The 14,973-nt window shown below is 36.0% G+C and overlaps 1 protein-coding gene across 2 annotated transcripts in view; it reads left to right on the forward strand.

Moving 5' to 3' along the window:
* The first annotated feature begins 225 nt into the window (after nucleotides 1-225).
* Nucleotides 226-14,973, forward strand: part of LOC145678777 (uncharacterized) — a 69,068-nt gene continuing 54,320 nt past the window's right edge. For both annotated transcript variants that reach the window (XM_081749276.1, XM_081749277.1), the window contains exon 1: nucleotides 226-722. In XM_081749276.1, coding sequence (XP_081605402.1) covers nucleotides 631-722 — 92 coding nt within the window. In that variant the 5' untranslated portion in view covers nucleotides 226-630. The remainder of the gene's footprint in view (nucleotides 723-14,973) is intronic.

Raw genomic sequence — 14,973 nt, forward strand, 5'->3', positions numbered from 1 at the left:
AAACTCAAAGATTTCATTTCATTTTCTTGATAACGGGTGTGGTATATGAGCACAACATCTGTATGGAGACGGAGAGTGTGGTTTATAGCCTCATTTGCGTTTAATCTGTTAAATAAGTAATTTAATAATGGCTATTACAGCATCCAATAAATAATCTACATCTCTGAAGAAAGACTGATAACAGTCCTTAAAAGGTTAATGTGTGTCATAACAGTATAGCTCCTGAGAGAAGTTACACCGGGGAACCAAATTACGCTCTGTCGCTTAATTTTCGTATACAGCGTTGAGAAGCTGTATAAATCTTTCTTCGCGTAGTTTGTAGCGACAAAATGTCCTCAAGAGCCGTCACTGGCTACTCAGATTCTGTAAAAGTGTATTAAAAACATCGCATATACTACATGTGTAGACATTTGCTGAGCAGAAAGTGTTTTGTTCTGGGAAGCTGCAATCGCAAGCACTTAGACGAAGCTTATCATCTGAAACTACTCCTTTCCTGTTGAGTTATCATTGGTCTCTGGCAGCCTGGACTCGGAGGGTTTCCTGCTTTGTAATCAAAACGCGCTACGAAAGAATACTTCGCTAATAATAATACGCAGCTAACAGTTAAAAACTTTTTCTTAAAATTTACTGATGATCTCAATTATTACAGTTCTTGTGCTATTTTATGCCGCATTACGAGGAATCGTAGCTCATACAGATGGCGTTTGTTACAAGAAGGAGCCGTAAGTACTCTATTTCTTACGTTAGATAAACTATTTTGTTTTATTAGAGTTGTGCGTTCCATGGTTGTGTCCTTCTTTAGGCTAAAGGAAACGGTGAGATAGTGAATAGTGATAATGAAATGAACAGTGGAAAGAAAAACCAAACTATCCATGCCCTGTGTTTAGCTAAATTAATGTATCTATTGTGTACTTTTTGGTCTATGTTTCTCAAACTGTGGTCCGCAGACCCTAAGTGGTTCTTCAGACATGCTCTTGTTGTCCTCCTAGATCGGTGGTTCATCCAGTACCCTATATTTCACTGGAGGGAGTTCTAAAGCTCTAGGGGAGACGGATGTTCATTCACGCTTCATATTATCCAAAATTTGGGGGGAGTATTTTTTCCGTAACATGTCCGGATAAAACACTGTGAAATTCAACATTAGTCTCAAATAGAAAAACAGAACAAGTAACAGTGTCACGTGTGCACTACGTAAAGGAGTTTCGTTAAAGTATTGAAAGGAATTGAATGATATGCAACTAACATGACCTTTAGGTAGAGTTGGGTTGCATAATACCAAGGTAAAATTCATTTACAATAACTCCTATGGTACTGCATAGGTGGGGGAAATATTTTGTGATCGTCTCCATACAAAACTCGATTCCAAACTTTTGATTTTCTACGTCCTCGTCAAATTGGTAATGGAGAGACAGACAGACAAAGTAAATATATAAGTGTGTCTGGATTGACATATGGACAGACATGGCAAATATATAAAGGAATTTAGACGGACACACGAGCAGACAGGGTAAATATATAAAGGAGTTTGGACGGACACATGGACAGACAGGGTAAATATATAAAAGAGTTTGGACGGACACATGGACAGACAGGGTAAATATATAAAGGAGTTTGGACGGACACATAAAAAGACAGGGTAAATATATAAGGGAGTTTGGACGGACACATAAAAAGACAGGGTAAATATATAAGAGAGTTTGGACGGACACATGGACAGACAGGGTAAATATATAAAGGAGTTTGGACGGACACATAAAAAGACAGGGTAAATATATAAAGGAGTTTGGACGGACACATAAAAAGACAGGGTAAATATATAAAGGAGTTCGGACGGACACATAAAAAGACAGGGTAAATATATAAAGGAGTTCGGACGGACACATAAAAAGACAGGGTAAATATATAAAGGAGTTTTGACAGACACATGAACAGATAGGGTAAATATATAAAGGAGTTTGGACGGACACATGGACAGATATGTGTCCTTAAAAAAAATAAATTCAAATGAATTGCTCATCACACACCATAGTTAAGAACGTCAAACTGTAGATATGATGCAGATTATACAAATCATAATAACTTATATAGATGTATTACTGTAATATGTTCTTGGTACGGAAATTTTTAATTAACTCTATTTAAAAAAAAATAAGTATGCTAGTGTAGTGGTGTATGTTCAAAACATAAAAAAGTATATTAATTTCGTATCGAAGGAAACAAATATAGGCTGGTCTGTAGAGCATTCTGACTACTAAAAGTGGTCCTCACGTTCAAAAGAAAATGCAAAACACTGTTCTAGTCTATTTTAATTCTTTATGGTTTGTCAATGTAGCATGCTAATTGATCACAAAGAAAATAACTTCCATTTTCCTTTTTCATACGCCAGCTACTTAAAGAAAGTTCTTGGCACTGGTGTCCGATTTATGAAATACTGATTGTTATCTACAATGACAACACCAGCTTTAATTTCTTGAGGTGACAAACGAAGTAGCAGGGTGGGGATGGGGGGATGACATTAGCTTATGTTTTGTTTAGTAAAAAAAACGATAGTTTTATATTATTTGACATATCTGGGGAGAAGTTGATTTTGAATTTAACGTCCCGTTCAGCAGCGAGGCTCCACCTACTGATTAACGTGGAATCCGAACAACATGAGCTCCGCCGGGAATCGAATCCGGATCTCCCACGCTAAGGGCGCGTACGCTAACCGCTTAGCCACGAAGGAGCACCATATCTGGGGAGGAAGCATGGCCACTAGCGGGGAAGTGTTATTTCAGATTTTGCTTGGGGGAGAGCAAGGTTCTCCACCGACATAACAAAGTTTTTTTTTTTTTTTTTTTTTTTACATTTTTGTTAGTCTATTAAAAAATGAAAATTACATATTTAAGTTTTACATCCGACGGCTATGCCGTCTAGGCTAAAGGAGACAGTGATGGTGAGATATGAGTGAAATGGTGGAATGAAGAAAGTTGTAGGAAACGGGAGAACTCCGAGAAAACCCAAGGACACAGTGTTTGACTACCACAAAGCTCACTTGGCGCGAGCTGGTATCTTACCAAGAACCCCATACTGGGTCACCGATGTCCCTCCTTCGGCAACGTCACTGGTAGACGCAGAGACTTCGGCTCGCTGTAGGATATAGTTTAAAATCGTGCTTAAGTAGAAGCTCTATTTACGTATATTTATGTTTTTTCTTTCTTTTGTTTTATTTTATTTTTATTTATTATATTATATTATATTTTATTTTATTTTATTTATTTTATTTTATTTAGTCTCTTAGTTTCCAAAAAATCAACCTGAAGTTTATACCATGTTTATGCAATCTTGAGAAACTTCTCTATTGATTTAAATCACTGAGTAGCAAGGAACAGCGTACGTAGCGACATCTATTAGCGTGAAAGTTTTTCATATTAGGAGTCAGCGTGACACACAGGCTGTGACGTTTGTCTTTTATTATTAGGATTATTAGGAAAGGAAATGCTTACTTATTTTGACCCCTCCCCCCCCAAAAAAAAAAGCTCTTCACGCCGTTAAGGAAAACCAAAATTTAAGACGGGATTTCATGCGTGCGTTCAAAGAGCGTAGGTAAGTTCAGAGAGCGTTTTTGCCTCAATGACCAGTGGAGATAATTATATTTCATTAGCGTCATTTTAGCTTATGTTTTAAGGAGGAAGTGGAAAATGTTCCCTAGTAGCCCCAAATAGAAGTATCTGATTGCCTTATATCACAGTTATGGAATCACGTGCCAACATTTTTTTAAAAAAATCTAATGTAAATAGTGTTTGTCCCAACAACAAAAGATAAGGAAAGGACAAAGTAATGCACGGTCAACCTTGAGAGTGAAGCGCTATTTAAAATCTGACACTAAAGCATAGATGTAATGGAGGATAGACCCTTACCTGAGTATACGGCGTTTAACCATTAATATTTCCATTGTCCAAAGAATATTCATTTAAATCAGGGTATGTGTGTCTCAGAAGTCCCCTGACATAGGGTAACTCTGTTATTATCAGAGTTACAACAAAATGTAAGAGGGGAAAGCGTCTCCAAATATGATGTTTTAAATCTAAAGTGCAGGATTTTTTTTTTTTTTTTTTTTTTTTGATCGAACGAGCCGTTTGGGCTGCACACTCTTTATGCGCCCAATGTTAAATGAAAACGCAAAGTTGCCATTGACCTGTGCCACCATAAATTAATGAAATTATTGTCTTTTAAGCTAACATGTCAATGACCAAGCCCCATTTCAAACCGTAACTTCATGGTCTTATGTTGTGGTTATCATTTATTTAAAATAGATACTATGAATCATGTAACGCTAATACAGTGTTTTAGATCTTAATACTTAAGTGAACTAGTGTTGCCCACGAGAAATCTAAAAAAGCACTTTTCGCCCAGTTTTCGAGGCGGGACGAGGGTATATTGGCAAAGGCGGATCCAGGGTGGCTATAGGGTCTATAGCTTCCCTTTGACGCTCAGGTAGACACTGGATAAAACGAACTTCAATCTAGAGACTTGCATGGGCCGGGGTCGGCCCGAGGCCCGAAGCTCGGCCCGGCCCGTGGGCCTGGCTTGGGCGGGCCGACACTGATTTCTCTTCAGGTCGGGCCGGGCTAGGGCCGATTAATTGCAATTCTTTAAATAATTATTGGCTTTCGTTAAACGATAATTAGAATAAAGGCAAACGTTGAAGTGTGCCCGTGAAAAATGTTACAAAATGAAACTTTTAAACTTTATCGGGCCCGGGCCGGGCTTGGGCCAAGAATTTTAAAAAAACTTATCGGGCTGGACCGGGCTCGGGCCGAAAATCTCAAACTTTTCGGGCCCGGGCTGGGTCGGGCCTAGGTACATTTGGGCTTGATTGGGCTCGGGCCGAAAAATTCGCCCCGTGCAGGTCTCTACTTCAATCCTGCTTTACACTGGATAAAACTGCAAACTATGGTTTAGCCCCTCCCTTGATCATATCCTGGATCCGCCACTGTATATAGGTTTATGGGTTTATGTGTAGGCTATATGGGTAAATTGATATACCTACCAAAAAATGTTGCAAACATTACTGAGACAGTTTGCTCAAGAGAAGAAATTCCACACTTTCTCCTCCCATAAATCAGACACTGGAATACGTGTACACAAGGGCAAAAGTATTAATACATAATTAGATCCGACCAGGAGATTAAAAGTCTGAGGTGCAGCCCAACACCGGTCTGGGTTTTATTAAATAATAATAGAAAGATTACTCCCTTTGCAGACAGCATTGCCTACGAAATGAGAAATAAGTTGTTGTTTTTTTTAAGTTGACTCCAGTGGTGGATCTAGCCCAGGGCCAGAAGGGGAGCTAGCTCCCCCCAGTTTCCTGAGTAACAAAATAAATTTAACCTATTCTTTATATATTTTTGAAAGTTTTTATAATAAACTCATGATATACCTATCATAGTCTGGGTTCTGCTGCCCCCCCCCCCAGTTTTTGCGTTCTAGATCCGCTACTGCTTGTCTCGTCTCTTTTATAAATTTATATACAAAATGTATGACCTGATTTTCCTCTTAATTTCATCTAGAAGTTATATGAGTCCTTTCACGCAGTGGGAGGTCCACGAAGGTTTTAAATATAACATTAAAAAAAAAAAAAAAAAAAGCTTTCAGTTCAATGTCCCAAAACTATGCTCTTTAGGGTAAGGAAGACAATGAGAGAGATACGAAGACTGTAGTGACATCTATCGGCAAAACTTGTCTCTTTAAACCAACCTTAAGGCAAGTGAATGACGAGGAATTATTGGTGGAGTGAGACAGTAGGAGGAAACGGAAATATAAAGGCGCTGATCCTAGGGGAGACCGGGCCCTCCAAAGCTCATGTGGGCTCCTCTAGTGTATTTACCAATATACAATATTTGGCATAATTTGAATGCAATTTGTCTTAACATTTGTCTTAACTTTCTGCGTCTGACTGCCCCCCCCCAAAAAAAAATTTACAGAGAAATCGGCGCCCTTGCGGGAATACCCTGAGAAATACCACGGACACGATGTTGTCCACTACAATCTAACTTGACCGGGGATCGAACCAGAGTCCTCAGAAGTAAGGGCTCTACCGCTGAGCCACCGTGGCCCCCTATAACAACATTTAAACTATTTATTATAGAAGTATATTGTGTACTGGCTTACACAAGTTTTAAACGTTCATTAATTCTCTTCATTGTGTTCGTACAATTACTTTATTAATTTATATAGTTTTGCTATAAATCATGTAACACTGAAATACTATTTGAGATCTGAGACCTTCTTTATGATACGCCCTTATGTGATAATAACTTAAATTGGGCCATTGTTCACTGTGATGTACGGTACCAAAAATCAAAATTGTTCCAGCACTCTAGAAGGAGCTAGCCGTCCATCATTTTAGTTTTCATTCAGTGGCGGCTAATGTTAGCGTTGCAGCGTTGCGCAACGACAAAAGTATTTGAAGAAAAAAATATTATTAGCAATAGTAGTAAAGAACAGAAGAAAATACTTTCTAATATTCCCATATGTACTTTTAGATACCATATTTTTTTTACTTCTGTAACTGTCTGTTCCGTAAACCCGTTTTAAAAAGCGAAAAATTATCCGTCACAGTCTCTAATTTATATTGCTTTGCAGCGAGCATACAACGACCTGATTCGTTCAGCGCTGCAACTGGAGCTAATGTCAACACTTAAAGACCCGGGGGGGATTTAAATGTAGAAACGCTTGGATCCCGGCCATTTTAAATGTATTTTTAAAATTTTGTTACTCAGAAACTACCCTTTTAAAGTGAATGAAACTTTCAGATTCAATGGAATAAAAATGTACTAATATAACAGAAAAGCAGTAATGCACTTAGCATTGTTACCGTTGAATACACAGTGTTGCAAACTTTAAGGAATATTTTTTGTATGTTGGAAATCCAATCGAAAGATACATTGTCCGATAATTTCGAGTAAATTGCAAACGACCATACAACTAAATATAAATAAGTTTAAATATACACTACATATCACAATATGTCACTCCGCCCCCTCCTCTCCCTTTTGGTGAGATGTTAGGAGCGAGGACGTTTAGGAGCGCGATGCGATGGTTGAGAACTAGTGCTAGTAACAGCATCAAGTATTGTTTTCGTGTCACTGTCGGAAGATTCTAGTTGTTCTAATATTGTAGCAAGTCTAAATATTAGATTCATCGTCCGTTTCAAAAGCATCGGAGTCGCTATCATCTATTATTTCCGTAATTTCTCTGGGCGAAAATAAGCCACTATCATAAGAACCACGACTTGTCACGGTGGTATTCATGGCCAAAAGCTCAACTAAAAAGAAGAAGTGAACCCTAAGCAAATTGCAGGATGTTGAAACAACCACACACACTTCCACTGGCTTATAAAACAGGAGAAAAAAATAACTACATGATTTTTTCCTTCTGAGTACTCATATCTTTTGGGGGAATATACACTTGACACAGCATGTCATATAAATCTACGCAGTACGTGACCTGTAGGCATGAAGGTGATAAATATTAGTGAAAAGTAAACAGAAGGGACTAGCTGTATGAAGCTGTTGCCTTTTTTCGTCAACTGCGTGTTGAAGTGGGAACTGACCTTGATGGGTGCACGGCAACTAAAGTTGTCTCCGGGACTGAACGCCTCGTAACAAGAGGGAAACTATAGTTGTCCATGGAAGCCTCCTTTCCCCTATCTCAGAAGTTAAAGGCTCTGGTCGTTGCAGAGCTTCTGCAACACAGCACGGATTCCGGTGAACAAGAAGGTTTTTCGCGCTAAATAAGATTTCTGAATTTTATATCACTAGCAATTAACAAATCGAATTCGTTTTTATGCATTCATATTTTTAAATTATGGTACTTATACTGAAGCAAATCAATATAATGACAATTAAAAAAGTGATAGCAGAATTACAAAATAAGAAAGAAAATATGTAGTAGAGCAGAAAACAAATGAAAGTAGACCCGCATTTACAAGTTAATTCTTAGCTTATAACTATAAGGGGTTTTCAAACTGTGCGGCGCGACTTCCTGGGGAGGCGCGAGAACTTTTAAAAAAGATCCTACAAAGGAACATGTATAGTGCAACACTCATACTTAAGTCTGCACCCTTCTTTAGTAATACTTAGTGGACTAAGCCTTCGTATCACTTCTGTTCCATGTACGATCAGGGATGACCCTTTCACCTTTGGCTTAAACGTGTATAATGCTTGTTAGATGGCCACTAACGATTTTCTGCTTTATCTCTGTAGAATAGTATTGTCTTCTTAAATATCTTTGGAATTTCGCGCGATGCTATGTTAGCTGAGTGTTTCTTTCTCTTAATTCTCTGTTATTATTTTTGGGACAATTCTTGAGTTGTAATCGTTTCTAAAGTACTACAGCCATTCACGAATAGTCTTATTTGTTTTATTTTCATAGGTCGATGCCCGTCTTGCGTCTTGCCATTTCAGAATATGTGCAGAGATTTAATAAATTGTGTGTCTCAAAACAAGCTCATACATCCCATTGATTTTGCTTACATTTAAATGTGTCAATTTTTATTATTTAAATTCCATCACTGAAAGTATTTTTCAATTTTAACATACTGTAAATATCTGACTTATCACAATTTATAATTATTAACACCGGCTAATAACATTAAAAAGTGTAGACAGTGCGTGCAATGTAGATTACTGTGTTAATGAGGTATTTCCATTAGTGATTAACAAATGAAACATAGTTCATCATAGTGATAGTTTTTCTTTTATGGACATATGTATTTATGTTGGTGACACATTTCATTTTCGACAGGGGAGGCGCGTTCAGATTTTGGTGGTTGAGGGGACTCTCAAAGGCAAAAAGTTTCAAAACCCCTGGCTCATATAGATAATGAAGACTTCTTCTACAGTAATTTGTGAACCAAATATTAATAAGTCAATATGTAGAATATGTCTGTGGATAGTATTTTAGTATATACATATTTCTTTTATAAAATAAGTATATTTTATACTTTTGATAACTTTCCACATAAAACTGTATGATAGGGAATGCCACATTGAATTTTGGGACTAGTTAGCAATGTTCAGGGACGTAGCCACGAGGGTGGTCCACCGGTTCCGGACCTCCCAAAAATTTCCAAACGACTAACATTTGTAGACTTTCCTAACAAACTATATTTGTTTAACAGAGAAATGATTGATATAGGATAATATTTTATTTTACGCATCATCATGCACTCTTTCTTTTCTTATAAAGATAATCGTTCTTTCTTTTTTTCTAAAAATGTAGGTGAGAGTAATTAACAATTACTTATCGTCTTTTTGGGTGTAGTATAAGACAGGTTCGATATTACGTAAACGTATTGGACCTCCCTCAAATATTTTGGACCCTTCCCAGCTAATATTTCTGGGTGTAAAACTGGCGATGCTGTTTGTTTTGACGTTCTTTGATTTTTGGCTTCTGTTACATGCTGACATCTGGCGGGTTTCAAGGTTTGCTTTTCAGAATGTATGACATTGATAAGCATTGTTTCGCCTCATGTGGAAGTATATTGTGTTTATCCTGCATTGCGTAACAACCAAGACGGATGATTTGGAATGTAGTTTTTTTTTCTTTTACGCACATGTGTGTGTGTTGATGTATGAATATGTGATATTCGCAATTTATATACCAGTACCTCTTTTGTATCAGCTGTTTTGGTTTTTAGTTATTAGATTTAATTTTATTGTGTGTGCTTTAATTCTGTAAATAACCTACAAATTCTGAGTGAATTGTATACCATGACTGCGGACCCCAGCTTTCAACTGAGGAAAAATTTGCAATTAAGGCTTAGATAAAACAACCAAAGGGCAATTCAGGAGAGTGTCCAAAAAAAATCCGGTTTAAATATACAGGACATCTTATCGCAGTAATGTTGTTTGCAGTAGATACATTTCCAAAATTTATTTTAAATTTTCCTAGATGAACTGTGAATAAAGTGTGTTCAATGTACATTTTTATGACACTAATCTCTGCAATGAACTCTCTTCAGTCTACGTTGAAGAGGAATTCGGATCACTGTCAGTGACTGACTTTGCTAGAATGAATTGTTCGCAATAATCTAGAAAAATTATTTAATGAATCTAAGCTTCTAAAATTAATATTAACTGTACATATGGCGTCAGCAAGAGAAGAAAAGTTTTTCTTCACATCAAAAAGAATTGACACTCAAGGAATTGAATGTCCCAAGAAAGGTTATCACCATTGGTTATGCTTTCCATCGAAAAAGACCTAACAATGAGAATATCAGAGTTCAACCAGCATGTATTGAGCAGATTTGCTCCAAACAAAGAGAGGAGAATGAACTTACTAATTAAATAAGGTGATTAATCGGATAAAACGTTCTGCATTTTTTATTTTTAAAAAAGAGAATTTTATTTAATTTCACATGTCATATAGCTTTTATATCTAAATTTATGCTGATTAGTCAATGAGTCCACTTTATATCTTCGATCGTTCGTACTGTAACACCCGAAATCATAACCCACCGGCCGCCACTGTTTCTTATAGTTACATAGTCCATAAAAGGAAATGTAATTATCTCGAGAGAGAACAAAGTGCAGACTGTAGCAATAAGAAACGAAATATTTCAGGACGAAAACGGGATTGTCCCTATTTTAATCAGACAGATAGAAATCTTAAGGAGAGCTTGGCTAAAAATAAGTGATTATCGTTTTAAATTCTCATGATGCTCGCAAGTCGCAGCCTATAGGAAAAACAAACAAACAAAAAAATCTTCGTAATCAGGAAACTCTAACAGCATTCACTTCGTTAACAGTTTTTCCTTGACCTAACAACATGTGATGACGTCACGCGTTCAGTGCTGAGCAATTGTCATCTTGCCAGCTCATGCGTCATACCAGCACATTCTCAGCTTTATTACAACAGTGTCATTTCGTTAATTAAACGAGATTAAAAAAATAAAAAAGGTCACAAATTTTTACAATAACGTTAATGCCTTGAGCCATGGAGATTTCTCAAACGAATGAGCAGGCAAATTGAAATATTAAAACTTTGCTGGCAAGCATGGTGATTAATTTTATCGAATATTTCTCCATGACTTTAGGATTGAATTGCACCATTAAGTAAGTTTTGGCAAAGTGTCTTTGGAAATTATTATTATTATTATTATTATTATTATTATTATTTCCAGTGTAGCGTGAAGTGGTACATTGTTAGTAAACAAATTGTATAATATTAACCCTTAGACGTAGTGTCATAAATAGAAAAAAACTGTTCGTATTTTTTTTTCAGAAATGTACACTTTTTTGGGAAAAGAAAACATTGCCTCTCGTTCTTTTTCTAAATTTCGTTTTTTTTTTTTTTTTTCAAATAGTCATTTGTAATGTATCTTATCTATTTAAGTCTGAAGTATTTTTATATAGGTGCAATTACCGCAAAATGCAACATAAATTAAACGGTAGATACTGATACGGTACAGATAGTTTACATATAAGTAGCATACCTACCTACTAATAATCCGGGTCTCTGTAGTGTTTCACCAACATCAATCAAGAAATAAAAGTATAAATGAAATTTGTTTTTTCGCGAAAGTAGGCCTTTAATAAGTACGAAAATAATATCACGAATAGTATAAAATGCAAATAACTTGTCTAAAGGTAAAAACTAATTTGCGTACTAGTATTTTCCTAAATATCATATATAAATAATTTGTCGACTAGATATATGATATGCATTTGTGGCTCACATGCATTTGTACGGGGATGCAATATCTGTCATAAGTATTTTATTTAAAATAAATATTTCCTGTTGGAAACAGACTTCATGATCATGGTAATTAAATTTACTAAGCTGGCCTTCTATTTGAATACTACATTCATAAATTATGTTTAGGTTGCACTAGTTTAAGTCACATGGACAGTGCTAAAGCAAGTGGTAAAATAAATCCCAGCACAAATTGCTTGATTGTTGTCAAATACAAGAATTCAATTCTCGAACACTTGTTCCATTTAGTTAGTTATCACAGTTCTGACATACAAGCTACTCTTGTCTTTGTCACAAATAAGATCGTTATCATTGAAGGTGGAAACACCTAAGTGCTAATATGAACACTCATAATGTTCACATGTGGCGGTCAGTAAATCCTCAGAAGATGGTATAGTTGCAACGAGACTCCACTAAATTGAATGTGTTTTGTGCCATATGGCGGAAAGATTATGGGCCTTTTTCGCCTATCGACTTGATATGTGCCATGTGACGAATGATGCTCACATTGAACATATGTAGGAAAAACTGTTTGAGGTGCTCTTTTACTTGATGTATTGTTTATAATTGTACGTAAAATGTAATAAGTACTACGAAGACTTAAAATCCCGATATTCATCTTGAAACACCCTGTATTTCTCACCAACAGTATTGGAACTAAGATTAAAAAGGAGAGAAAATTTTCGTTATAAAGTAATTTTTAAAACAACAATACTATCATTAGTCGATACTATAACTACTACTACAACACGAGTTACTAGTAAAAAAAATGTAATCAAATGTTCAATAATCCTTTCGGACCCAGGTGGCCAAAGTGGCACATACGGGTGTGTCACTTTTTTAATCCGCTCCTGTGTGAATACTAATTAAGATATCAGAATATATATATTTTTTGCCAAATATGATTTGATCATAGTTTATCATATTAGTTTATTTTTCTTCTGTGTGTATGACTTCTGTATTGTACATTTCCAGTACATGTAGCTCCAATAGTGTGCAACACTGTACCACTACCTTTAATGTCATGTTTACTGATAATAGTGCATTTTAAATCTGTGCACTCTTGTATATGGTACTATTTCAAATAAAATATTTTTATACTGAGTTGGCAACACTGCTTCGCCTATGACAGCACTGATTGTGGTTTTCGATAGGATATTTTGTTATTATATTGTGCAACTTTTGTTTTGATTGCTTTAACGGTTTTCAAGATATTTACTTTAAACGTACATAATTTCATGATATAATTTTTGGGATATTGAAATTTTGAAGCCCTCTAGCTCCTATCCTTCTGGTCCATAGCACCTTAAATTTTGCTCATGTTCATTTCTCATGATGCTCTATCAGATGTGCTATGCGGCAATCAGATTTTAGCGACAACTTGTGAGACCCTCCTGTGTAAGATGTTTTCTTTGAAAAAAAAAATTTTTAAAAAAATTGTTTAACATTCCTGCAAACTAGGCTAAAGAAGACACATGATTCTTGAAAGTGAATGATTTTGAGATTATTTTTTTATGCTCTCTGCCGGAAATTGGACACGGGATCATGTGCACGAAAGATACATAGCTAGGTATTAGACCAATGATAGGACTTTTTCTCCTTCGAGACATGATTTACTAAATATTAATATTTGGAATGATTTGTCAGTTTTCAATCAATGGGAATTAACCATGAATTCGAAATCACTGAATTTGATGCTGAAAATACCCTGCATATTGGAATTTCTCTTTTGAGGGTGGTAGGATTATATTTCAAAGTAGGAGAAAAGAACAAACTGCGATTGCAAGCACTAGATATTTTTGCTATTATCAATGTTCGTTTGATTTGATTTGGTTTATCATTCATTCTGTACATCATATTACAATGTATGTTTGACTATTGAGTCTTCCTCATATCATTTCATAACTGTGACGATGTTTTAAATTGGAGAAATTTTGTGTAAATAAAATCAAGCAACCTCTTAAGCACAAAAGGAATATGTATACTCCTGTGCATAGTAAGATTATTATACTTTCAATGTCCCAAATTATTTCCTAGATTCTAAATTACTTGGGGTCCCTGGTTCGTTCCCAGGTCACGTCAAGTGGGCTTTGTGTTGGACGAACACCATGTACGCGTATTTTCTTGGGGTTACCCTGTTTCCTCCCACTTTCTTCATTCCAACATTTCATCATTCATTCTCATCATCTCATTTAGCATATAGCAATAACAAATATTGATGAGAGATTAATTACAAATTATTTAACTGGGTGAAGTAGGAAGAAATATCATAAATATTAAGTCCCGTTGACTGCATTTATACTTCAGTTCTTCATTAGACATAATTCCTGGTGTTCCATGTCGGAATCACCTGATTTCATGGCTGGTAATATGACAATACACACACACAAAAAAAAAAAAAAAAAAAAGGAAAAACATCTTGCTTGAAAGACAACCGATGCTGGACAGCTATTGAGGAAGTAAACATTCTTAAAAGCTGCACCGATATAAGCACAAAATTAAAATACGGAATTATTTTATATTTTGATAATTCCTCTGCTTTAATTATAATAAATATTTAGGACCACAAACGCCCGCAACTGTTGGAGGGAAGGGAAAGCATCGATACAAAGCGTAGCATCGAATATACACACCTTGATGCAATTTTCTTCATGTAATTAGGGGTAAAAGTGGATCTGTAAAGATAGGGGGATGCATTTTGTCACATCTTCCCCTGTGCCTATCTTTCACCATTGTAACTTTTTAGGAATTGGGGGACAAGATAGGTATTTTGTGGAAGTGGGTAGATGACATACCCCGCGTTCCCCCTCACTTTTACCCCTGTATGTAATACAATAACTATTGACGCATATTTCATAACTCTATTAACTATAGTAAATATATTAATTATTGTAGTGAGTGAGTAAGCAAATCTAAAATGTTTAAGCATGTATTTTGGAGAGCCGAACCCCTTTCAAAAATCCAAAGGGTCATTGGCCCCTTCTTGCCGATGTTTATGCTTAGGAGTTTACTATAAAACCACCGCAATACATAATCTCGCTTCTCTCAATCAGAAAATGATAGAATCTGTGGGCCATTACACCATGTCAAGCCTGCTTGCATTGTTGGTCCTAAAGTTACGACGCTGCTTTTTTTTTTTTTTTTTTTTTTAACTACTGTTCAAACTTCCTTCCAGAAACTTTTGTCCGAGAACAGAATCAAAAGGGGCTGGACTGGATAGCAATTCCATTT

The sequence above is a fragment of the Thermobia domestica genome, chromosome 2 (assembly GCF_964235325.1).
Source record: "Thermobia domestica chromosome 2, izTheDome1.hap1.1, whole genome shotgun sequence".
Taxonomy (NCBI): domain Eukaryota; kingdom Metazoa; phylum Arthropoda; class Insecta; order Zygentoma; family Lepismatidae; genus Thermobia; species Thermobia domestica.